The sequence below is a fragment of the Geotrypetes seraphini genome, chromosome 4 (assembly GCF_902459505.1).
Source record: "Geotrypetes seraphini chromosome 4, aGeoSer1.1, whole genome shotgun sequence".
Taxonomy (NCBI): Eukaryota; Metazoa; Chordata; class Amphibia; order Gymnophiona; family Dermophiidae; genus Geotrypetes; species Geotrypetes seraphini.
The window spans coordinates 312,767,147-312,794,186 of record NC_047087.1 but is presented as its reverse complement, the minus strand read 5'-3'; the positions used below and the strand labels follow the sequence as shown (position 1 = coordinate 312,794,186).

General features: G+C 45.0%; 1 protein-coding gene across 20 annotated transcripts in view; it reads left to right on the top strand.

Annotated features, from left to right (window-relative positions):
- ABLIM1 (actin binding LIM protein 1) overlaps nucleotides 1–27,040 on the top strand; it is a 445,444-nt gene that overhangs the window by 321,872 nt on the left and 96,532 nt on the right. For all 20 annotated transcript variants that reach the window (XM_033940562.1, XM_033940555.1, XM_033940566.1 and 17 more), the window contains 2 exons: nucleotides 1,947–2,034; nucleotides 21,562–21,620. In XM_033940562.1, coding sequence (XP_033796453.1) covers nucleotides 1,947–2,034; nucleotides 21,562–21,620 — 147 coding nt within the window. The remainder of the gene's footprint in view (nucleotides 1–1,946; nucleotides 2,035–21,561; nucleotides 21,621–27,040) is intronic.

The following is a 27,040-nucleotide window of genomic DNA, read 5'->3' as shown; positions in this document are numbered from 1 at the left end:
TTTCAAGTAGCTTTTCATGACAAAGATTTTCACTCACTCTTATTTACTTCTCACTCTTATGAACACTTTAGGAAACAATTAAAATCTTATCTTTTCCCTAAGAATTTGTCTGAGTAGTTATCTGTGGTCCTTTTTTGTAGATTATGTCATTTTTGTAAACCACATTGAACTTATGGTTATGCGGTATAGAAATACGATGTTATGTATCTGCAGAGGAACAGCGGTACAGTGCTCCCCTAAGATTCGCAGGGGTTCCAGGCACCTTCGCGAATCTCAAAAAACCACAAATACGGTTTTTCATGGGGGAGCCTGAAGAGGGCAGCAGGAGAGCAGCCGGAGCGCCACCAGTGCAGGAAATCACTCGCGGTTCGCTCCGACCGCCTCTTCATAGAAAGATGGCGGCAGATAAGGGCTATAGCACGAAGTTGGGCCTTATCCAATCTGGAGCTGCGTGTCAAAGCAGCTCCTGATTAGATAAGGCCCGACTTCGTGCAGAAAGAGGCGGTCGGAGCGAACCACAAGTGATTTCCTGCACTCGCCGGCGCTCTGGCTGCTCTCTCCTGCTGCCCTCTCTTTGTCGGCGGTTCACAGTCCGAAAATACTGCAAATGACCGGGACCGCGAACCGCCGACCGCGAACAACCAGGGGAACACTGTATATCAATTAAAAAGATAACCATAAGCGCTTGACTAGTTAAATGCTAGCATTCCATAATTGAGTTTAAGTGGCGTAATAATTGGGTTGCTCCATTAAAACCCAATTAAACCCTCATTCCCAAAAAAGAAATACCGTGTTTCTCAGAAAATGAGACCTACCCCGAAAATAAGTCCTAGTCCCGGGATTTGCCGGCAGTTCCCCTTCCCTCCCTCCCATCCCTTGTGCAGCAGAACCCTTGAGCGAGCACTGTCCCCCTCTCCCCTGAGCACCCGCTCCCGCTGCTCAGCCGAACCTCCATCCTTCCCTCCCTCCCATCCAAACCCCGTCGACTGCGAACGAGCCCTACATACGGTACCTCCATAAGCAGCGTCGGGCTGACAGCACTCTAAACAGGCTGCTTTGGCCTTGTCCGCCTGTGAATTCATTCTCCCGCATTACTGATGTTGTCATCAGTAATGTGGCAGAGTGAATTGGCGGGCGGATAAGGTCGAAGCAGCCTGTGTAGAGTGCTGCTGGCATGACGCTGCTTAGGGAGGTATGTAGGGCTCGCTCACGGTTGGCGGTGTTCGGATGGGAGGGAGGGAAGGATAGGGGTTCTGGGGCGGGGGGGGTGCTCGCTCAAGGGTTCTGCTGCACAAGGGATGGGAGGGAGGGGAGGAAAGATGCTGCACGTGGGGGAGAAAAAGGAAAGAGGAAGAATTGGGGTGAAAGAGAGGAAGGGAGAGATGATCAGGTACATATCCCAAAAATAAGACCTAGTGCATTTTTTGGGCCTAAAATTAATATAAAATACTGTCTTATTTTTTGGGAAACATGGTAGCCACCACTATGCAGGCTCCGGCAGCATAGTAATGTGTAGTGATGCTGAAGACCGTAAGTGAGCATGTTTAGGGGTGGCACCGGACGTCGGCGTCACTATGCACAGCTGGCCGTGATCCAGGAAGGACCCCGGGCGCTGGAAATGTAAGCCTGTAGAACCCTGCCCTATTTTAAATTTGCAACCCGCTCTGAGATCCCCTGGGAGGGCGGGATATAAACCCGAATAAATAAATAAATACATTTCCGGCGTCTAGGGTCTTTGGGAGCCGCGATTCTGGGAGCGGTACCTGTTGGCGATTGACACGCGGCAGGCTCTACTTACAGAATCAGATCCTTTGGGTGGGGAGGGGGGGGCTTTTTATTTGGGAATTTATGCCTGGTTTCTGTGGGGTCATTTTCCTGCTGGGGGAAGTTGTTGATAAGAAAGAAAGCGGGCTCACGGTCTCTCTGCCCCCTCTGCTTTCCCCTAGGCTGGAGACAAACATTACCATCCCAGCTGTGCACAATGCAGCAGATGCAACCAGATGTTCACAGAAGGCGAAGAAATGTACCTGCAAGGTAAGCCACCCCTCCTCAGAGAAGGGACCCCCAGAACTGCAATTGTGCAGCAGCAGCTAGGAGAGGAGTGAAATGGGAAAATGCCCCTGCCTGCCAGTATAAAGCGGAGCACTGGTGTAGCTACAGGAGGGCTGGGGACCATTTACTTTGGGCTCACACCCATCCCTTCACGTGGCTGGTGGGGGTTCTTGAAGCCCCTGCCAGCTGGACAAAGTGTTCTCTGTAGGGCTTTCTTAGGGGGGAGGGCATGCCACCCGGCTAATTCCCCGCCGTAGTCCGGCATCTGTTTGTCTCTTTCATTCTTCCCCTACCCACGGTCTGGCATCTGTCTCCCCTCTCTTCCTGACCCCTGCCAATGTCTCCCTCAGACTCTCAACCCTCCCCCACACCAAATATTTGGTGACGCGTAAAAACCGCGGAGGACAATGGTGTGCCGACAATCCCGCGCTGACATTTGAGTGCAGGAGAAAATCGCACCGCCGCTTCCGCAGCTTTGAGGTGTTCCTTTTTACGGTGTGAGGGTGTGTGTGTGTGGGGAAACCCCCACTACGCTCCTGTTGGGAGGGAGGGAGGGAGGGAGGGACTCCCCCCCACTACATTGAAAACTCTTGAAGAATGAAAAAACGGGAGTTTTCAGTGGGAGTGTGAGGACTTCTATGTGTAGTTGGGGGGTTCCCCCCATGCCCCCCTAAGACTGTATAAAGAAATGCCTCAAAACTGCGGAAGCGGTGGTGCGCTTTTCTCCTGTGCTCAGGTGTCAGCGTGGGATTGTTGGCACGCCGTTGTCCTTTGCGTTTTTGACACCCTACCAAATATTCTGATGTTGGTCCAGTAAGAGGCGTCATTACATTATATACTATATCGACTGCATGATTTACAACATCCAGCATCCAACACCAATAAAACCTTTCGGAATCGCCATCATTACTACAGAATGTGTCCAAACCCCCAGGGCCAGGAAACAGACCACCCACTCTAGATAACAAAACAAAATTCCACTTAGCAGAGGTTTGTGAGAAGGTCAAACTGGGATTAGCACAGGCATGACAAGACTTCCATCCAAGATACTTGAAAGCTGCCCTCCAAAACTGCTGAGAAGCCCCGAGGGCGCGTTACCCTATAAAGCAGGGGTGGGCTGCTGTGGCCTGCCATTGAATGGATGCCGTCCATGAGATTATTGGAAGTATAGACAGAAAATGTCCCACGACGACAGGACACGACTTTTATGACAGTATTAGCAGCTGCTTTGGAAAGACAGAAGTAAACGATAGCAGATCATCCTGGTAATAATTTATGTTCATTCAGTCATCACATTGAGTTTTCTTGGCAGTGAATTATGGCCATTTGTTAGTTTTCTGTCTGCGCCCTTACATTCATGTGGCCAACTGTTATAGAGCATTCTCACTCACAACAAAATGGAAATAAAGAATGAAAAATGAGGCGTAGAGAGGGTCGGGTTAAACCACACCAGGTGTCAAGCTACTACCTAAAAATGAGGGGAGGGGGGTAACCTGAACGGAGCCCTAGGCACAAGCCTGGCCATCCTTCTGGGAGACTGGATGGGCCACGCTAGTCTTTATCTGTTGTCATTTCTTATTATGCTCACTTATCACCAAGTGACACCCAGCGGAGACAATCCAGAGAACATTCCGGCTTCCCCTGCCTCACAGACCTCAGCGTCGTTAGTCTGGCACCTGCCACAGGAATAAAAATCACTTGGAAAACACACCTCAAGTAGTTTAAAATGTCAGTAGATAAAGAGGTATAACTGGGGCTGTCCAGAAAAACCTACTGTTGGGAAAACTTTGCAAATTGACATTTTCCCCATGAATTTTTTTTTTAAGTTCAAATAATTTTATTGAGATTTTCCAGAAATGAACAAAAACCATATAACAGCAAGATCAAGCTATCAAACTAAGGCAATGCATCATTATATATCATTACATGGAAAGTATTCTGAGATCAGCCATAGCACTGCCAAACTAAATAAGAAACCTAAAATCAAAATAGTCAATTAGAGAGGAAAAAGAAAAAGAATAGGGTTGACTGCTTGGCTATATAATATCCAGATCATCTATTATATATATACATACACAACAGTGATTTCATATCAGACCTGACAATAGTCCAGGAACGGTTGCCAAATGAGGTTTGTTTTTTGAAGAGATCCTTTCCTTTCAGCTGCTACCAATTCGAATTTGGCAATAAGGCAGACTTGATTCCACCATGCAGAATAAGACAGTGTAGATGAATTCTTCCAATTGGAAAGTATCTGTTTTATAGTAATGGATAGCAAAGCTTTAAGTAACTTGGCTTGAGGGTCAAGTAGAGGAGTCTGGAGACCTTGCTGGCCATACACTACTATCGCTAATGTAATAGGTTCTGTAATGTGTAATATGGCACCGATGGTGCGCCAAGTTTGAGACCAGTAGTGTCGTATAATGGTGCAGTGAAAGATCATATGATCCAAGGTTCCAGGAGATGAATGGCAGGACCAGCATTTACCATCCTGTGGGTTATCCTTATGTGCTATCTTGGCCAGTTTTATTGGAGTCCAGAATGCCTTATGGATGAGGAAGAAGAGGGACTGAGTCGAAGCAGAGGAAGCAAGTGTTGAGTGCGATTTTTTCCAGATGTCACTCCAGTCAGATACTTCAAGTTCTAAACCTGTATCCTTATGCCATAACGAGTATAGAGTAGTAAGTGAGAAGGTATCATGTTTTCTCATGATTTTATACCATTGTGATGCCTCATGTCTGGTGTACAAGATTTGTTCACACAATAGTAACAAATTAGGAAGTTCGTCCTTAATCGGGTGCTGCTTCAAATGTGCTGTTATGGCTGATTTTAGTTGTATCCATTTGAAGAAATGAGTTTGTGGTAGTTTGTTACTTTCCACCAGTCTTTGAAACGGAATCCATGTAGAATTCGAGTAGAGATGACATAGACGATGAATTCCTTTGGATTGCCATAAAGAGTTGTAAGTCGGTTTATTTTGTATGCGGATTTTACAGTTTCCCCAGAGTGGTAGTTGCGTAGTTTCGTTCCATGTCGGTGAAAACATTGCATCTATGTGTCTTAGAACTGTACAAGTAGATGCCATGATTGGTTGAAGGTGTTGAGAATCCTTCTGTCTAGTAAAAGGTAAGTCTGCCAGATGAGTAGCTGTAACAAGCGAGCGTTCCAGTAGTAGCCAACGTGGTGCAGAGGTGACGTCAGTGGTATGAAGCCATCTGGATCCCTGCCTCAGCAAGAAAGCAATATGATAGTTTTTATAATTGGGAAAGTTCACACCTCCTGATTCTTTATCATTTCTGAGCTTTTGTGGACTAATACGAGGTGGTTTGTTGTTCCAAAGGAAAGCTGTAAGTATTTTGTCCAATTTAGCATAGAAGGTAGATTTCATCAAGACTGGTAACATGCTCAACGTGTAGTTGATTACTGGAGAAACCATCATTTTAATTGTATCCATCCTTCCCCACCAAGATAGTTTCAATGGGGACCAAGAAGACGTTAAGAGTCTAACCGAGTCCAGAATGTGGGCAGCGTTGTGTTCAGAAGTTTCTTCTAGGTCAGGTGTGAAGTGTAAACCAAGATATTTCAATTTGTCAGGCGACCACATCAGACCAAGATCTTTAATGGACGATCCAATTTCCGGGCAGTTTAATGGCATCACTTCTGATTTGGATAGATTCAGTTTGTATCCAGAATGAGTAGAGTAGTTTGCCAGTAGTTGTAGTAAAGGAGATAAGGATTCAGGTGTGATATATAATAAGATGTCATCCGCATACGCTGACAGTTTGATATCCACCCCAGCATATGTGAATCCTTGTATGTGTGGTGATGCGCGAATTGCAATTAGAAGGGGTTCCAATGCTATGTTGAAGAGCAATGGAGACAGGGGACACCCCTGTCTCGTCCCCCTGCTAGGTGTAAAGGGTAAGGAAAAATGTTGGTTAGCATATATTTTGTTAGTCGGTGATGAGTATAGGACCTTAACCATGTTAATAAATATAGGAGACAATCTAAACCATGACATGACAGCAAATAAATAAGGCCATTCAACACGATCAAAAGCTTTTTCAGCGTCTAATCCAACTGCTACAAGTGGATAATCTATATTTTTGGCTAAGGAGATTACATGAGCAAAAGTTCTAGTGTTGTCGCAAGACAAACGATTGGGCATGAATCCAGTTTGGTCTGTATTAATCAATTTAGGCAATACCAATTGCAATCTAGTGGCTAAAATTTTTGCGTAAATTTTAGCGTCTGAGTTGATTAGGGATAGTGGTCTGTAATTACCAACTTTAAGAGGATCTTTGTTTGGTTTAGGCAGTACAATCGTAGTTGCCTCAGTGAAGGATCCCCTAATGTCTCCAGTGGATTGCAAATAGTGATAAAACTCCAGTAAGTGTGGAGAAAGCCATTTTTTAAACACCTGATAAAATTCGGATGGCAGGCCATCAGGTCCGGGTGCTTTGTTAGTAGACATTAGACCTATTGCTTCATTTATTTCTTCTAAAGTTATTTCAGTTTCTAAGCCAACGTTGTCCAATTCATCTAAGCAATTATGTGTGAGGCCATTAAGAAAGGGGATGGAATCCCCAACTTGTTTTGTCTCAGTCGAGTAAAGGGTAGAATAAAATTCGTGAAATTGTGTAAGAATTTCATTGGGATTAGTGACCAGAGTATCATTATCAGTAGTTAGGGCTGAAATTGTGGATTTATTCCTTTTCCCTTTAAGATATGAAACAAGATGCTGGCCACATTTGTTACTATCTGAATAATATTTGGCAGTGTTCATAAAAATCTGTGATGCAGCTGTTTTGCTAAGGCATGTATTATATTGAAATCTAATGTGTTGTAGTTTCTTAAGAGTTTGCATATCACTAGGGTTCGATTGGTGTAGGATCTCAAGATGTTTAAGTTCAGCTTCATAGGTATCCACTTCCTGTTTATTAGTTTTCTTTAGGTGAGCATTATAAGAGATTATAACACCCCTTATATATGCCTTAAATGCATCCCACACTGAAATCCAAGAATTATCTTGGGGTGAGTTTAAAGAGAAATAAACTTGAATTGCTGATTCTATGTGATCACAGAATTGCTTATCCTGGAGGAGACAAGTATTTAATCTCCACGTTCTCTGAGAAGAAGGGACAGGAAGTGTATCCAAGGAAAGGAGGACTGCAGCATGGTCCGATACACTAATTGCTTTTATGTCAGTTTGTGCAATGGATTTAACTAAAGATGAGCTTATCAAAAAGTAGTCAATACGTGAATATGAGGCGTGGGGTGCAGAGAAAAAGGTGTATTCTCTGTCTTCCATGTGGGTTATGCGCCACGGATCTATTAATTTAAATTGGGCAATAATATCTTGCAGGCATAACCAGGTTTTTGATTTTTTATGTTTATATATCGATTTTCTGTCTTTCAGGGGGTCGAGGATCAGATTAAAGTCACCACCTATTATAAAAGGAGTGTCTTGATAGGAATTTAATTGATCAGCTATGGTAGTGAAAAATGAGCAGTCCTCAACGTTAGGACCGTATATGTTTAGAAGACATAAAGTTTGGGAATTTATAGATATTTTTGTGGATATCCATCTGCCCTGAGTGTCAGTGCTATGTGAGAGAATCTTTATTTGGTTTGTGTTTCTAATGTAAGTTATAACACCATTCTTTTTGTCAACAGCAGGGGAGAATTGAGGCGGGTGAGCCCAGGGGAGAGAAAATTTGGCAGAAGAGGTAGCGTCCAAGTGGGTTTCCTGCAGGAATATTACATCCGCAGATAATGTTGAGATGTAATTTAGGATTTTTTTGGATTTAACTGGATTGTTTAAACCTTTAACATTTAAGGTGACACATATAAGAGGCATATATTAGAGAGAAAGTAAGAGCATAGCAAGCATACAACAGTACTTATGTATGTCAGGTCATATGAACTGTGGGTATCAAGGAATATGTGAAGATATAGCCAAGCAGTCAAAAAGAAAAGAATATAAAAACTGAAAATATACATATTATGTGATATATCAAACAATTTACCACGGGTCAGTGAGCAAGGTGAAACTCCACAGCAACCCAACTCCGCAGAACCACATATTCATTAAATATGAACCCCTGTAAAACACAGTCACAAAGTTATAACAACATTCCAATTGTGTGACATTCACTAGTATACCAGTAATATATATTGTAGTGTTGCCAGCATACAGCGATAAATACTGATATTAAACCAGCTGTTATTGAGTCAGGTACAATCAATTGTACTCGGGCTTAATGTTTCCAGGTACTCTGCCAGTTCAGTGGGATTAGTAAAATCTTTCGTATGATTATTATAAGTGACCCTCAAGCGGGCCGGGTACATCATTCCAAATCTCGCTCCCAGTTGCTTTAGTTTAGGGCGATATTCCAGTAGCTGCTTCCTGAGTTTAGCTGTTTGTTTTCCCAGGTCAGGCACAAATAGTAGTGTGTTCCCTTCAAATTTAATCGGTGCCTTAGCACGTGCTTGCTGCATAATTTCAATAACCTGCGAGTAACGTAAGAGGCGCACCACCGTTGGTCTGGGGTATTGCCCGGTTCTGTTAGGCAGCGAATTAGAGGGAACCCGGTGCGCCCGATCTATTTCAAAAGGTAGATCAAATTTAAGATCATGCAGTTTGGGAAGAGTAGTGTGTAAAAATTCACTCATATTTCGCCCCTCACAGGATTCAGGAATCCCTAGTATCCGAAAATTATTTCTTCTGGAACGATTACTGAAATCTTCAATTGCTGCCTCTAGCTGTTCTATACGTTTGGTTTGTTTAAGCAGTACTTTAATATTATTTTCAGCTACAGACAGTTTAGTGTCTGTAGCTTGTACCTGGATCTGGAGCTGAGCAAGGTCTTTTTTAAACGCTGCAATCTCTTCCTTGATTTCCTCGTTGTCAGCTTTTACTTCAGACCGCATGGCTCTGAGTTCTTCCAATATGGTCTGTGTTGAGGCCTCCTCGGACTTGGAAGAGAGCGCTTTTTGCGGCGATACCGGATCAGTATTTCGCCGTTTTCCAGGCTTGGTTGAAGCCATCGTGCTTCTGACAGATTTCTGTGCCGCTAAATTTAATTTTTAATTGCAGAGCGCTCAGGGGTGATCGATACCGGCTACGATTCCGCGGGAGCCGCGTTGCTATGCGTCCGCCATTAAATGCGCTCATTAGCGCCCCCTTTCCCCATGAATTTGATTGTGCTTGATCAGAAAATAATTTTAAAAATATGTATTTTAAAGCCCATCCTGGGGTCACTCAAAGCCACTGATGACATAAAGCTCTTCACCCAGAGGGTGGTTGACACCTGGAATGCGCTTCCAGAGGGTGTGATAGGACAGAGTACGATATTGAGGTTCAAGAAGGGGTTGGATGATTTCCTGAAGGAAAAGGGGATAGTAACATAGTAACATAGTAGATGACGGCAGATAAAGACCCGAATGGTCCATCCAGTCTGCCCAACCTGATTCAATTTAAATTTTTAAATTTTTTCTTCTTAGCTATTTCTGGGCAAGAATCCAAAGCTTTACCCTGTACTGTGCTTGAGTTCCAACTGCCGAAATCTCTGTTAAGACTTACTCCAGCCCATCTACACCCTCCCAGCCATTGAAGCCCTCCCCTGCCCATCCTCCACCAAATGGCCATACACAGACACAGACCGTACAAGTCTGCCCAGTAACTGGCCTAGTTCAATATTTAATATTATTTTCTGATTCTAAATCTTCTGTGTTCATCCCACGCTTCTTTGAACTCAATCACAGTTTTACTCTCCACCACCTCTCTTGGGAGCGCATTCCAGGCATCCACTACCCTCTCCGTAAAGTAGAATTTCCTAACATTGCCCCTGAATCTACCACCCCTCAACTTCAAATTATGTCCTCTGGTTTTACCATTTTCCTTTCTCTGGAAAAGATTTTGTTCTACGTTAATACCCTTCAAGTATTTGAACGTCTGAATCATATCTCCCCTGTCTCTCCTTTCCTCTAGGGTATACATATTCAGGGCTTCCAGTCTCTCCTCATACGTCTTCTGGCGCAAGCCTCCTATCATTTTCGTCGCCCTCCTCTGGACCGCCTCAAGTCTTCTTACGTCTTTCTCCAGATACGGTCTCCAAAACTGAACACAATACTCCAAGTGGGGCCTCACCAATGACCTGTACAGGGGCATCAACACCTTCTTCCTTCTACTGACTACGCCTCTCTTTATACAGCTCAGAATCCTTCTGGCAGCAGCCACTGCCTTGTCACACTGTTTTTTCGCCTTTAGATCTTCGGACACTATCACCCCAAGGTCCCTCTCCCCGTCCGTGCATATCAGCTTCTCTCCTCCCAGCATATACGGTTCCTTCCTATTATTAATCCCCAAATGCATTACTCTGCATTTCTTTGCATTGAATTTTAGTTGCCAGGCATTAGACCATTCCTCTAACTTTTGCAGATCCTTTTTCATATTTTCCACTCCCTCTTCGGTGTCTATTCTGTTACAAATCTTGGTATCATCTGCAAAAAGGCACACTTTTCCTTCTAACCCTTCAGCCATGTCACTTACATACATATTGAACAGGATTGGCCCCAGCACCGAACCCTGAGGGACTCCACTAGTCACCTTTCCTTCCTTCAAGCGACTTCCATTAACCACCACCCTCTGGCGTCTGTCCGACAGCCAGTTTCTGACCCAGTTCACCACTTTGGGTTCTAACTTCAGAAGGGTATAAATAGAGGATTACTATACAGGTCCTGGACCTGATCTGCCGCTGTGTGAGCGGACTGCTGAGCTTGATGGACCTGTGGTCTGACCCAGCAGAGGCACTTCTTATGTTCTCCATTTTTCTTAAAATTTGCTATTATTTTTGTTTAATGGATCATATTTCTTGGTGTTACTCGAATAACTTTTTTATGTTTTCATACTCAGCAATGATACATTGATATAAAGACATTTTATGCAAAAAAATCTAGCAGTATTTTATGAAATGAGCCTTCAGTAGCTGCACTTTATTTGTGGAAAATAACAGAAATTTAATATACTTCGCTAATAGCTAAACACGTACACTTTGGTGTAGTCATGTACCAATAGCGTTCCAATAGGAGGCTTGCGCCAGAAGACGTATGAGGAGAGACTGGAAGCCCTGAATATGTATACCCTAGAGGAAAGGAGAGACAGGGGAGATATGATTCAGACGTTCAAATACTTGAAGGGTATTAACGTAGAACAAAATCTTTTCCAGAGAAAGGAAAATGGTAAAACCAGAGGACATAATTTGAGGTTGAGGGGTGGTAGATTCAGGGGCAATGTTAGGAAATTCTACTTTACGGAGAGGGTGGTGGATGCCTGGAATGCGCTCCCGAGAGAGGTGGTGGAGAGTAAAACTGTGACGGAGTTCAAAGAAGCGTGGGATGAACACAGAAGATTTAGAATCAGAAAATAATATTAAATATTGAACTAAGGCCAGTACTGGGCAGACTTGCACGGTCTGTGTCTGTATATGGCTGTTTGGGGGAGGATGGGCTGGGGAGGGCTTCAATGGCTGAAGTAGGTTTTAACGGAGATTTCGGCAGTTGGAACCCAAGCACAGTACCGGGTAGAGCTTTGGATTCTTGCCCAGAAATAGCTAAGAAGAAAAAATTTAAATTGAATCAGGTTGGGCAGACTGGATGAACCATTCGGGTCTTTATCTGCCGTCATCTACTATGTTACAGACACTCAAGCATTCAATGCCTTCTTGAGATGGTCGGGATAAAGCTTGCAATGCTGTTTCAGCTCCTTGCAACGAGGACCTGACGCCGCACCGACTCTGTGGTAACGCCAGAGGCAAAGTCAGTGATCAGTTTCACACCTCGCTCGGCCGTGTCGTTAACCCCCTTTACGACTGGTGGCGGCTGTCTGATTGGGGCACACCCAGCAATGCGAGGCGCTTGTTTTCCATTAACCCCATGGAGTGTTACCAGAGGTCCAGATTTCCCTGGACGACTTTTCAAAACCCTGCACTTTGTCCGGGTTTTGAAAAAAAGCCTCCAGCGAGAAGTGACTGCCAGGATGGCATCTGCGCATGCAACGCTGTGACATCACGCACATTTGCGCATGCGTGGGATACCGCTGCGTCATGCCAGCGCATGCGCAGATACCCTCCCGACAAGCAAACAGGTTGAGGGGACGGGGCCAGGCAGAACTGGGTGAGGCTGGGGGCAGGGCCCTGCGTCCGGATTTTCATTTCCGAAAATCTGGTAACCCTAATCCCGCGGTACCGTGCCATTCTGTCTGAAGAGGTTAGAGAAAAGGATCTGGCTTTTCCGCACACCTAAGACCGGCCGAGGGAATAAACCCGCCATGGAGCCTGACCCAAGTGAGAAAGAATTCCTGTTCGGAAAGTGAAATTTCAGCATCTTTTTCAGCCCTTTGGCAATAACGTTTTCTGTTTGCTAAGCGTGAACTGCCCATTTTTGTCACAATAGGGCAGTGCCCAGCGGTCTGCAGCAGCAAGGGTCCATCCTCGCCCAGTTTGCATCTAGTTTAATCAGTTTTGAAAAGTGGTTAGGGGCCCAGATCACTTGCTGGAGACCCAGGGGCTTCACACGTGATGACAGAGAACCACGTGGGGGACCTGTTTACGCTGGCTGGCGGTGGTTCTTGCTTTCGTTGTTTTCGCCGCCTGCCAGATGGAGTGCGCACGGTGAGGATGTCCTCCGTTCCGCTGACTTACGGCCGACCTCTATGCTCACCTTCCCCCCCCCCCTTGCTTCTGTTGGACAGGATTTCCTGTACTCTGTGATCTGCTCTTCTCTCTGTACTGGGGATAATGATCTTTCATGGCTCCAGCATGTTTTTCTGAGCGTTCAAAAGAATCTCGGTGGCGTAGGAACGTGCTCAACCCGAGACTTTTTTAGCACAGACAAAGCATTGTCACTTCCTGCCCTGTTCAGATATTTTCCTCATCAGCAATTTTGCAGCTGAAACTCTTCCGAGATATTTCCGAAACTGAAAAATCAAAATGCAGAGCAGACCAAAGCCAGACAGACACACTTATAATAATAACAGTTTATAAAATCGAACATTATCACCATCCCCAAGAAAGCTTCAAAGTAAATCCATTAAAATACAACCTGGAAATAAACTCAACTATTATTTATTTATTTAAATTGTATATTTAAGTCTAGGCAGTTACAATTAACATACAAAATAATTAAAAAAAGAAAAAAAACAGTAACCCCCTTCCCCCTTTTTACAAAACGTGTAAGCGGTTTTTTGCACAGGCCGGTGCGCTGAATGCGCTCCTCCCGACGCTCATAAGAATTCTATGAATGTCGGGAGCAGCGCAGAAAGTTCAGCTATCATAGTTTTGTAAAGGGAGGGGTGGTTAAATCATCAATCTAACAAAACTGCTACAACCCTCCCTGTTCATCATATTCATATCCTCTACATAAGTACACCAGTAAATAGCTGTATCCTCTAAAGCAGGGATGTCAAAGTCCGTCCTCGAGGGCCACAATCCAGTCGGGTTTTCAGGATTTCCCCAATGAATATGCATGAGATCTATTAGCGTACCATGAAAGCAGCACATGCAAATAGATCTCATGCATATTCATTGGGGAAATCCTGAAAACCCGACTGGATTGCGGCCCTCGAGGAGGGACTTTGACACCCCTGCTCTAAAGAGTAAGAAAATCTCTGATCTTAGATTAACTACTTGTCCAGGTCCCTTTGTAGGTCCTCACACTCCTCCCTGGTGCGGCAGAGTTAGGACCAGGGAGGAGTGTGAGGACCTACAAAGGGACCTGGATAAGCTGGAAGACTGGGCAAACAAATGGCAAATGCGCTTCAACGTGGACAAATGCAAGGTCATGCATATAGGGAAAAAGAACCCGTTGTTCAGCTACAAATTGGGGGGGGTATTGTTGGGAGACAGCAGACTCGAGAGAGACTTGGGTGTGTTGGTGGATGCATCACTGAAGCCATCTGCACAGTGCGCAGCAGCCTCGAAAAAAGCCAACAGGATGCTGGGCATCATAAAGAAGGGCATAACAACCAGAAAACGGGAAGTCATCATGCCATTGTATCGAGCGATGGTGCGTCCGCATCTGGAATACTGCGTTCAGTATTGGTCGCCACACCTCAAGAAGGACATGGCGGTACTTGAGAGAGTCCAAAGGAGAGCAACGAGAATGGTAAGAGGGCTGGAACACTGCTCATACGCCGAGAGGCTGGAAAGGCTGGGGCTCTTCTCTCTGGAGAAAAGGAGGCTCAGGGGAGATATGATAGAGACCTTCAAGATCATGAGGGGCATAGAGAGGGTGAATAGGGACAGATTCTTCAGACTAAAGGGGACAGCAAATACAAGGGGGCATTCTGAGAAACTGAAGGGAGATAGGTTCAAAACAAATGCAAGGAAGTTTTTTTTCACCCAGAGGGTCGTGGACACTTGGAATGCACTACCAGAGGAAGTGATCAAGCAGAGTACGGTCCAAGGATTCAAACAGGGATTGGACAGATTCCTGACGGATAAAGGGATCGTGGGATACTGAGGGAGGAGCTGGGATGTAACACAAGTATAGAATGTTAACCAGGTAATGAGTATAAACCAACCAGGTCGTGCATGTGCAAGACTGGAGGGCTAGGACTTCGATAGGAAGGCAGGACTTAAACGAGATACCAAGGTGGCAAGGGAGCCCCTTCTAGTGATTCAGACAGGTCGTGACCTGTTTGGGCCGCCGCGGGAGCGGACTGCTGGGCAGGATGGACCTATGGTCTGACCGGCAGAGGCACTGCTTATGTTCTTATGTACTATTCATAGGCAATTTGTTTACATAAACACTTCAACAAATAATTTATGAAGCCGCGTTAGCGTTTTTTATCGCCGGCCGCTGCAGTAAAAGCTCCAACACTCAAAGGAATTCTCTGAGCATCGGAGCTTTTACCGCAGTAGCCAACTATAAAAAAAAAAAAAACCATAAAAGGGGGCCCAAGACAAATACACTTCTCCCTCCATATTCGCGGGGGTTAGTTGCAGAGCCGGCCCACGAATATGGAAAAACCGCAAATAATTTTAGTGCCGACTCTGACCCACCCCCGCCTCTCTCCTGCCTCCTGGAGCTGTGCGCTGTACTTACTTTTCAATGCCTGGTGGTCTAGCAGTGAAGTGGGGCAGGAACGATCTTCCAATGCTCCCGCCCTGTGCGGAGCCGGGAACAAAAATGGCTGCTGTGAGTAACTGCCAGACCATGGGAACTGACGACAGTCACATACCCCCATTCAACCCACTCTAAAACGTCTGGGAATGACGATAGACAGATGCTGCACCATGCGACCACAAATCAACAAAACAATACAGAAATCATTCGCGGTCATGAGAAACCTAAGGCAAGTTCGAAAAATCTTTGACAGAAAATAATTCCAGCTCATGGTCCAGTGCCTAGTCCTAAGTCTCCTTGACTACTGCAACATCCTCTATCTCCCCTGCCCCGAAACAATGATGAAACAACTACAAACAGTACAAAACACAGCACAGAGACTAATCTATTCACTAAGAAAACACGACCACATCACCGAGGCCTACCTCGACTCACACTGGCTCCCAATTCAAGCAAGAATACTATTTAAATTCTACTGTCTATTATTTAAATCCATAAATGGTGACAGCCCAGCCTACTTGAACAACCGCCTAATCCAAACTACCAGACACCATTCACATACCCTCCAATCAGAGACATCGAATGGAAAAATCTGTACGATGGCCTTCTAGCCACACAGGCAGCAAAACTAGACCACCAACTCTTTAATCGACCCCAGACTACAAAACTTTCAGAAAAGAAATAAAAACCCTGCTATTCAAGAAATCCATGAAGACTAACTAACACCGTATGAAACATTTCAATCCTCTGAAGCAGCCCGCTCTACTGTGTAACACCTCTGGACATGCCCAGAAATCCTCTTCTGTAATCCGCCTTGAACCTCAAGGTAGAGAATGACACGGGGAAAATATATGTCCCCATCACTGTCCCGTCCCCGCCATCCTGCAGTTTTGTTTAAAATACTGTGTTTTAGGTGGTATAGAGCCTATATTTCTGCCTTACTAGTAGTCTTACTTATAGTCCCACCAACCCCAGGGACCACTATTCATATATAGAGACCCATATAATCAGGACTTCACAACCAATCAAGATGACCTTTATTCTATGCAATCACTGTGGTGCTTTAATTCCAAGACATACTATTTGGAGGCTTAAGGCTTGCCCCATCTGTCTTCAACTTGCCAGTATTAAGGAGGAGCTCTGCAAACTTAAACAGGAATTGAATACAATTAAAGCAGCTTCCATCACTCCACAAAATCATACCAACTTACCACCTCTACCTCAAATAATAAAACAGCCCAGGAATAAATGGGTCACAGTAGGCTCAGGAAGACTGCGACATGTAACACAGAAACATCCACCTTCACTAATATTACCTCTACAGAATTCCTTCGCTCCACTAGTGCACTGCGATACTCAGGAAAACAGAAGGCAGGTGGGACTGGAACCAATGAAGGAAACTCAAGAGAACAAGAGCACCCTAAGTACAAATAAAAAAGCCAAAAACAGAAAACTATTACTGTTGGGGGATTCCATCATCAGAGGCATTAACCTTGGAACACAGGGCGAGGAGTCCAAAATAGTGAAATGTCTTCCAGGATCCTCAGCTACCAGGAGTTCCAGGCAAATACTGACTATAATTAAGGAAGAAACTAAGGATTTTAACACTGATGTTGTTATCCATCTGGGAACAAATGACCTGGCCAACAACTCCACACTTGCAGCACAGAAAGCTTTTCGGGAGCTTGGTGAGGGAGTGAAACCTTTTGTAAAGACTTTAGCTTTTTCTGAAATACTGCCTGCATATGGAAAAGGAGAGCAAAGAATGAAAAACACAGAGGACTTTAATAGATGGCTCAGAGCCTGGTGTCATCAAGAAGGCTTCAGGTACATAGGAGGATGGGGAAATACATGGAAGGACAAGAAGCTATATTGCACTGATGGGCTACATATTACTACAGCAGGAAAAAGAAACCTTGCAGAGAAATTTAGACAATATTTTTCCAGGCATTTAAACTAGAAGGTGGGGGTGGTGTATGTACGAAGGACAATTATAGAGACCACCCCCGGCAAAAGAAAAGATGTGATAGTAGTAAAGGCTGCAACATAAGCAATATCAGCAACTCGTTTCTTAGTATTGCAACGGAAAGTGAAACGACACAAAAATCCATACGAAAAAGGAGATTATCGCTGAAAAATAGCTGGAAAGCGATGACCACAAATGCTCGCAGTCTAAGCAACAAAGTTCATGATCTGCAAGCCCTGATATTAGAGGCAGATCTAGATATTGTTGCTATCACAGAGACATGGTTCAGTGAATCACATGGATGGGATGCAAACATACCGGGATATAATCTTTTTAGGAAGGACAGAGATGGTCATAAAGGTGGAGGAGTAGCTCTCTATGTAAAGATCAATATCCAAGCGACCGAAATGCAAGGGACCTGGGGAGAGGAAGAAGCGATATGGATTGCTCTGAAAAGAGAAGATGGAACTTCTATCTACGTGGGTGTAGTCTACAGACCTCCGACTCAATCGCAGCAAATTGATAAGGATCTGATTGTGGATATCCAAAAGTTTGGAAGGAAAGAGGAGGTTCTGCTGTTGGGAGATTTCAACCTGCCGGATGCGGACTGGAATGTTCCGTCTGCGGAATCGGAAAGAAGTAGGGAGATTGTGGATGCCTTTCAAGAGGCTCTGCTCAGACAAATGGTGTTGGAACCCACAAGGGAAAAAGCGATATTAGATCTGGTCCTCACAAATGGAGAGAGTATCTCTAATGTTCGAGTGGGTGCTCACCTTGGAAGTAGCGATCATCAAACGGTTTGGTTTGATATAACGGCTAAAGTGGAGAGCGGCCGCACGATACTTAAAGTCCTAGATTTCAAACGTACGGACTTTAATGCAATGGGAAAGTACCTGAAGAAAGAGCTGTTAGGATGGGAGGACATAAGAGAAGTGGAAAGACAGTGGTCTAAGCTGAAAGGAGCGATAAAAATGGCTACGGACCTTTATGTGAAGAAAATCAATAAAAACAAAAGAAAAAGGAAGCCGATATGGTTCTCCAACCTAGTGGCTGAGAAAATAAAGGCGAAAGAGTTGGCGTTCATGAAATATAAAAAAACCCAAGAAGAGGAGAGCAGAAAGGACTACAGGGTGAAACTGAAAGAAGCCAAGAGAGAGATACGTTTGGCGAAGGCACAGGCGGAAGAACAAATGGCTAAAAATGTAAAAAAGGGAGATAAAATTTTTTTCAGATATATTAGTGAAAGGAGGAAGATAAAAAATGGAATTGCTAGGCTAAAAGATGCTGGGAACAAATATGTGGAGAGTGATGAGGAGAAAGGAAATGTGCTAAACAAATACTTCTGTTCTGTGTTCACAGAAGAAAATCCTGGAGAAGGACCGAGATTGTCCGGCAAAGTTACACGAGAAAATGGAGTAGATTCTGCGCCGTTCACGGAGGAGGGTGTTTATGAGCAACTTGAAAAACTGAAGGTGGACAAAGCGATGGGACCAGACGGGATCCATCCCAGGATACTAAGGGAACTCAGAGAGGTTCTGGCGAGTCCTATTAAAGACTTGTTCAACAAATCTCTGGAGACGGGAGTGATTCCTGGGGATTGGAGGAGAGCGGATGTGGTCCCTATTCATAAAAGTGGTCACAGGGATGAAGCAGGAAACTACAGGCCGGTGAGCCTCACTTCAGTTGTTGGAAAAATAATGGAAGTGTTGCTGAAAGAAAGGATAGTGTATTTCCTTGAATCCAATGGGTTACAGGATCCGAGGCAACATGGCTTTACAAAAGGTAAATCGTGCCAAACGAACCTGATTGAATTTTTTGATTGGGTGACCAGAGAGCTGGATCGAGGACATATGCTAGATGTAATTTATTTGGATTTCAGCAAAGCCTTTGATACAGTTCCTCATAGGAGGCTGTTGAACAAACTTGAAGGGCTGAAGTTAGGACCCAAAGTGGTGAACTGGGTCAGAAACTGGCTGTCTGACAGACGCCAGAGGGTGGTGGTTAATGGAAGTCGCTCGAAGGAAGGAAAGGTGACTAGTGGAGTCCCTCAGGGTTCGGTGCTGGGGCCAATCCTGTTCAATATGTATGTAAGTGACATTGCTGAAGGGTTAGAAGGAAAAGTGTGCCTTTTTGCAGATGATACCAAGATTTGTAACAGAGTAGACACCGAAGAGGGAGTGGAAAATATGAAAAAGGATCTGCAAAAGTTAGAGGAATGGTCTAATGCCTGGCAACTAAAATTCAATGCAAAGAAATGCAGAGTAATGCATTTGGGGATTAATAATAGGAAGGAACCGTATATGCTGGGAGGAGAGAAGCTGATATGCACGGACGGGGAGAGGGACCTTGGGGTGATAGTGTCCGAAGATCTAAAGGCGAAAAAACAGTGTGACAAGGCAGTGGCTGCTGCCAGAAGGATTCTGGGCTGTATAAAGAGAGGCGTAGTCAGTAGAAGAAAGAAGGTGTTGATGCCCCTGTACAGGTCATTGGTGAGGCCCCACTTGGAGTATTGTGTTCAGTTTTGGAGACCGTATCTGGCGAAAGACGTAAGAAGACTTGAGGCGGTCCAGAGGAGGGCGACGAAAATGATAGGAGGCTTGCACCAGAAGACATATGAGGAGAGACTGGAAGCCCTGAATATGTATACCCTAGAGGAAAGGAGAGACAGGGGAGATATGATTCAGACGTTCAAATACTTAAAGGGTATTAACGTAGAACAAAATCTTTTCCAGAGAAAGGAAAATGGTAAAACCAGAGGACATAATTTGAGGTTGAGGGGTGGTAGATTCAGGGGCAATGTTAGGAAATTCTACTTTACGGAGAGGGTGGTGGATGACTGGAATGCGCTCCCGAGAGAGGTGGTGGAGAGTAAAACTGTGACTGAGTTCAAAGAAGCGTGGGATGAACACAGAAGATTTAGAATCAGAAAATAATATTAAAGATTGAACTAGGCCAGTTACTGGGCAGACTTGCACGGTCTGTGTCTGTGTATGGCTGTTTGGAGGAGGATGGGCAGGGGAGGGCTTCAATGGCTGGGAGGGTGTAGATGGGCTGGAGTAAGTCTTAACAGAGATTTCGGCAGTTGGAATCCAAGCACAGTACCGGGTAAAGCTTTGGATTCTCGCCCAGAAATAGCTAAGAAGAAAAAAAAAAAAAAAAAAAAAAAAAAAATTTTAAATTGAATCAGGTTGAGCAGACTGGATGGACCATTCGGGTCTTTATCTGCCGTCATCTACTATGTTACTATGTTCATCGTGGCATGGCTGGCTCCTGAATGTAAAATAGGCGCAAGAGGAGCTGGGGAGAAGATGCCGAGTCTGACATGGGCGCAATTTTTTTTACAACAGGAGTAAGACTTTTCACCACTCCCACGGGGCGGTAAAAGGTCTTGTCCCCATTCCTGCGGTAAACAGTTGCAAATGTCTCCATTCCTGCAGATTTACTGCGGTGACCTGCGGTTTACCGTGGTAAATGGTCCCCATGTCATTCAATATGTGATTAAAAAAAAAATGGTGTTGGGTGGGCAGGTATTAGAAGAGGGACTCAGGGATGGCAAAGGGGTTATTAGCAAGTGGTAGCCCCTTTAATTATTTGCCAAGATCATCAGACTACATGTTAGTGACCCAGGGCTTCCTGGGAGCTTTTTAAGATTATCCCGAGAAAGCAAACTTGGATTGGGTTTATTTGAGTCTGTATTATACTGGATTAAAAGGAGTGTTTAAAATTGCAAACTGCTATGATGCTTTCTTGGAGATTGTACTATACGAGGTATTGCCATTATTCGACACGGACTCTACTGGTCTTCCACCTCTGGAGGTGTTGCTCTTGACGAATAATGCAATTTGCAGAGTACAATGCAAGCTGCGTTATTTTCTGTCGTAACGAGCTGCTTCGCAAGCAATTCCTCTCATTTTCTTTAACTTGCGTTGCAGTGAAATAGTGCACGCTAGGGGTTTTAACCTACCTTGTTTGCTGTATCATGGGGTAGGCCTGTTTGATTGTAAGCCCTCTCGCAAACGGCCCTGTCCACTGTCCCTGAAATGTAACGTGGCATGAGTGCAAACAGCACTCATGCCTTACAGACTCAGCCACACACATCTTGGTGGATCTAACTTGCACTTAGGGCGGTGCTGTGCAGAAGTGACTGACTACTGTTTATACTGGGGTGGGCTACCATAGTCCTTGAGGGCAACAACCCAGTTGGGTTTTCAAAATTTCCAGAAGAAATATGCCTGAGATTGATTGGCCTTATTCTTCCATTGTATGCGAATAGATCTCATGCGCGTTCCATTGTGGAAATCCTGAAAATGCATCTGGGTTGTGACCCTCAAGGACCGTGGTTGCCCGCTTGGGGTTTATACCTTTCAACCTCTCTGTCCTGCTGAATCACCGAGAGAGTGATTGTCTCTTTCTAGGGTCTACGGTCTGGCATCCCGACTGTAAACAGACCTCCAAGGCCGAGGAGAAGCTGCGGGTATGTACTCCTTATTTCTATAGTGTTACTAGATTTACGCAGTGCTGTACGTTAAATATTCAGGTCCCTGTCCAGTAGAGCTTACAATCTAATCAAGCAGACAGACAGGAGTTTCTCAGAGAAGGAATGATGGTCAGGACAGCTTGAATTGTTGATCACCCCTTGCAAAAGAGAATCTATAAGAGTTCCAAGATAAAGGAACTAGGGGAGTAAAAATTTTACAGAGGATTTTAAAAGTGACGCAGGCACATTTAAACTGGATTCTAAAATATGCAGGGAGCCAGTGGAGATTATAAAGCAGTGGGGTCACATGATCAAACTTGCATTTCCCGAAAATCAATCTAGCAGCTGTATTCTGGACCAATTGTAGTCTAGAAAGACAGGTTTTTGTAATAGTGAGGCATGAGTTAGGAGTTAAAAGAAATCTCCAAACAGTGGGCTATTAGCCTAGATTTGAATACTACCTGAGATGGAGCTTGACGTACGGATTCAGGCAGTCTGTTCCAGGCCTAAGGTGCAGCAAGAGAGAAGGGAATTGGCAGTAGAGGAGAAGGGTACAGATGGTTAATGTAGGTTAATGTTCTTTCCTTCAAGGATCAAATCAACTCTGTGATTAAGAAATGCTTTCTCAACTTACGCATGCTGAGGAAGGCCAGACACCTTTTCCATCTCAACACCATTTTTCCATCTTGGTTTAGTCGATTATTTCATCTCACCTTGACTACTGCAATGCCCTTTACCTCACTATTACAAAAACCTGTCTTTCTAGACTACAATTGGTCCAGAATACAGCTGCTAGATTGATTTTCGGGAAATGCAAGTTTGATCATGTGACCCCACTGCTTTATAATCTCCACTGGCTCCCAGTTTAAATGTGCCTGCGTCACTTTTAAAATCCTCGGTGGTATTTTTACTCCCCTAGTTCCTTTATCTTGGAACTCTTATAGCTTCTCTTTTGCAAGGGGTGATCAACAATTCGAGCTGTCCTGTCCATCTAGTAAAGGTATTAAAAGAACCAAGACTCTTGGCCAATCTCTGTCTTTTAAGTTGACTCGACTTTGGAACGACCTTCCACTTCGCTTAAGAAGTTCTGGTTCCCTTCCCTTTTTTCGTAAGTCTCTGAAAACCATTCTGTTTACTAAACATTTTGGAAACTAATCTTTCTCGAGAATTCTCAATATGCCCTTATTGGCCTAATTTAATCATTGTAAACCGAGTCGAGCTTTCCTGGATTGAAGTCTCGGTATACAAAACTAGATTAGATTAGATTGAATAATGAGTGTGAGTCGCCTGAGACAATAGCACATGCAGACCCATGGGCGTCCCCGTCATATGAGATCATACTGCATACGAAGCCTCAGGCATTGCGAATGTGTTGATGTTTGCAACGATACGGAAAATGTCAATGACATATTTTGTACTGTCGCATGGCGTTACCAAATGAATATGAGCAGAAACCCCTCCCCCCAATAACGTTTTGTGTTTTCTCATTTGCCAATAGCAGTGCGCACTCTGGGCAAAATGGTGTCAGGTCAAAAGCGCGCCGGGAGAAAGGCGCGCCCAGACAATTGAGCGCAGCACGCGCCGCCGCGCCGCTCTAAATTACTGTTTTTAGTGCTCCGACGGGGGGGGGGGGGGGGACATGGGGTTACTTAATAGAGATCGTGCCGCGTTGTGGGGGGTGTAGGGGGTTCTAACCCCCCACATTTTACTGAAAACTTCACTTTTTCCCTGTTTTTAGGGAAAAAGTTCAGTTCACAGTAAAATGGGGAGGGTTACAACCCCCCAAACCCCCCATTACACCGGCGCGATGTCTATTAAGTAAACTGGGGGGGTTCCCCAACAAAACCCCCCGTCAGAGCCCCTAAAAACTGTAATTTAGAGCGGTGCGGCGGCGTGCGCTGCGCTCAATTGTCGGTGCGCGCTTTTGTCTTTCGCGCCGTTGTCTGTGAACCGGGCAAAATTGTGCATTCTTAATGACATTTAAGCGGACTATAAGTTACAAATCCCATAATCATAACCGTGAACATTATAATGAGTAAAATGAAAGTTTGTGGAAATGACATGAAACAAAAATTTTCCAGCTACCCATCCCTACTATACGTGGGTTCAGAGAAGTAGTGGGGGAATGTCGGTGTTTGGCGCCTCTTACACGGATGGAATTAAGAGTTGGGTTTCCCTAAATCAGTCCTAGCTGGGTGAGTAGAGACTTAGCCGGCTGCAGCCGTGTGCGATTTGTAGCTGCACAAAATCAAAGCCTGTTTGAATGGACGAGGGCTGATGGAAAAGTAATGAGACTGCCTCTGTTTTTCTTTCTAGGGAGCAGACGGGGGGGGGGGGGGGGGGGCAGCCCTGGGCTGGTTCTTGTGACCCTCAAACATCAACGTTTCTGAACTTGCAGTTGGACTGCCGAAGTCTTCATTGTTGGGTCACAGCTAGGGTTACCAGATTTTACTACTGTAAAATCCAGACCCGTGGCCCCGCCCTCAGGCCTACCCGTAATATTTATAGTAGCCTGGGGCGGGGTAGGCAATTCCGGTCCTCGAGAGCCGGAGCCAGGTCAGGTTTTCAGGATATCCACCATAAATATGCATGAGATAGATTTGCATCTCAAGGAGGCAGTGCATGCAAATCCATCTCATACATATTCATTGTGGATATCCTGAAAACCTGACCTGGCTCCGGCCTACGTTTTATAGCGTCGTGATTTTCGGGTTAGGTGCGTAACTTTCAATTAAGACCGTTTAATGGCAGTTATGAGGTGTTAAGAGCCAATTATCGATGCAAATGAAGCCGTATTAACCAATTAAGTTATACTTCTACATTGGCTAGGCATGTTGGTGTAGGCGCCTATAACGTTAGGTGGACAGTAGAGAATTTGCCGGTGAGAGAAGAAATATTTTCTCTGATTTGTTTTAAATTGACTACTTAGAAGCTTAAGAACATCCATACTGGGTCATGGTCCATTTAGTCCAGTATCCTGTTTCCACAGGGCCAATCCAGGTCACAAGTACCTGGCAGAATCCCAAACAGCAGCAACATTCCATGCTACTGATCCCAGGGCAAGCAGTGGCTTCCCCGAGCGTCTCAATAGCAGACTAATAGCAGAGCTGCGATTGTGATGTCATAATGCCTCATTCCACCAATAAGAGCCAACTTCATCAGTGATGTCACAATGGCTTGAGTGTCCCAAAGTCCCCTCTGCCCTCCAACCCAGCCAACTGATTAACCCTTCCCCTTAACTGTATCCATGACATCCTGTTTGTTTGGGCCTTATATTCGGCTACAGATTTCACCATTGAACGATGTCCGCAGCTCCGGGGGTGGAGAGAGTCTTGTTTACAAACACTGAGCGTGGAAGACCGGGATGGGAACTGAACCCAGGTCCTTCCACACAGCTCTTATCTCTGAGCCGGCGGGCGGGCATATGGCCTTTATTCAAAGACCCTGGTCCCAGCAGGTTGAAGGGGACGCACTGCCCACAGCCGCCTTAAGCAGGGAGAAAATCCAGGGGAGCACCGTGCTTGAATAAAGGCTCAGCTGTGGCGGCCTTATGTAGAATTGATTTTCCAGTGTATTTGCAAGAATTGGTTGACTCGGTGAAGGGTTTTAGAGGCGGTAATGGCTCCTGAGGAGGCAGTAACTACTCTTTGAAATACTAATAGCTGGGTATTGAAGTTGCCTTTGGAACAGTGGCAGGAAGCGGCTCAACACAGCACTAATTGCTACCTGGTATCTGTACTGTGGGCTGCATTTGAGAGAAAAACAGTGGTATGAAAAGAACCGTTTATTCACGTGATGATTTTATTGTTCCCTTGCCTCCAGGATTGGAGCTATTCTAGGTTCTTGCTTTATTCTCTGACATGTTTTCTCTCTGTAAGTTTAACATTTTGTTTGGGTGTGCACTGGGGTTTGTGGTCATATACATAGTAACATAGTAGATGACGGCAGATAAAGACCCGAATGGTCCATCCAGTCTGCCCAACCTGATTCAATTTAAATTTTTTAAATTTTTTCTTCTTAGCTATTTCTGGGCAAGAATCCAAAGCTTTACCCGGTACTGTGCTTGGGTTCCAACTGCTGAAATCTCTGTTAAGACTTACTCCAGCCCATCTACACCCTCCCAGCCATTGAAGCCCTCCCCAGCCCATCCTCCACCAAATGGCTATATACAGACATAGATTGTGTCATATGCTCTTCAGTTGCCCATGCTGTGTTCATGCCTCGTGTGTATTAGCCTGATACCAGCCTGACTATCCGCTCTTCAGCCATCTGTGCTGGATGGTACACTGTCAATAGCATGCAGGACATTGGCGCACCGACAATTCTGCTCTGTCTAATGCACGCAGCGACAAGTGCGCGTGTGAAGGAAGGGGAATTGTCGAGGCAGAATTGTACCCCCCGGAGCGAGTTGTAAGATGGTGAGTGCGCGAGTTGTAAGTGTAGAGGGGGGGGGTTTCTCCCCCCACACCCCCCTCAATGAGAGCGCAAGTGTAGTGGGAAGTTCCCCCCCCCACACACACAACCCCTCCGAGCGTGCGTGAGTTGTAAGTGTAGTGGGGGGTGTCCCCCCCACACAACCCCTTCGAACGCACATGAGTTGTAAATGTAGTGGGAGGGTTCCCCCCTGCACCCCCCCTTGAATGACAGCACGAGTGTAGTGGAGGGGGTTCTCCCCCAAACACCCTCTCAGAGCACAAAGGGGAAGGCATAGGGAGGCGCGTGCAAATGTCGGGGCAGAATTGTCGGCGCGCCAATGTTCTGCGCGTATTTGATGGGTCACCGTGCTGTATTCGTGCTCTAAATGTATCAGTGTAATGTCGCATGCTGTACTGAATTCATTTTCTGTGAAATATGTAGCCACACACTCAGTATACGTCTTAAAGAGGGAACTCGTTCCATTTCACCTGCAAACCCTGGCATGGATTTTCTGATGGGGGAAAGGATTCTCCACTTCTGCACCCGAGACCTAGGACACTGGGCTTGATGGACCTTCGGTCTGTTTCAATATGGCAGCTCCTATGTTCTTATGAAAGCCATGTCTAGGATAAACAAGCCATTGTGACATCACTGCTGAGGCTGGCTCTTAGGTATTGGTGGACTGAGGCCTTATGACATCACAATCTCAGCTCTGGAATGTTGCTGCTCTTTGGGTTTCTGCCAGGTACTTGTGACCTGGGTTGGCCACTGTTGGAAACAGGATACTGGGCTTGGAAACAGGATACAGACCTTCAGTCTGTTTCAGTATGGCAACTCTTATGTTCTTATGTATTCTTCAGAATAATATTTCTCATCATTCATATTCTGCCAGATAGTATAATATGTTATTCAGTACAGTTAGAGAGATAAGTAAGTTTTTTCAGAGCAAAACAGTTCAATGGTAACCGTCACAGCTCACAAGTAATAAAGCAGATTAGGGA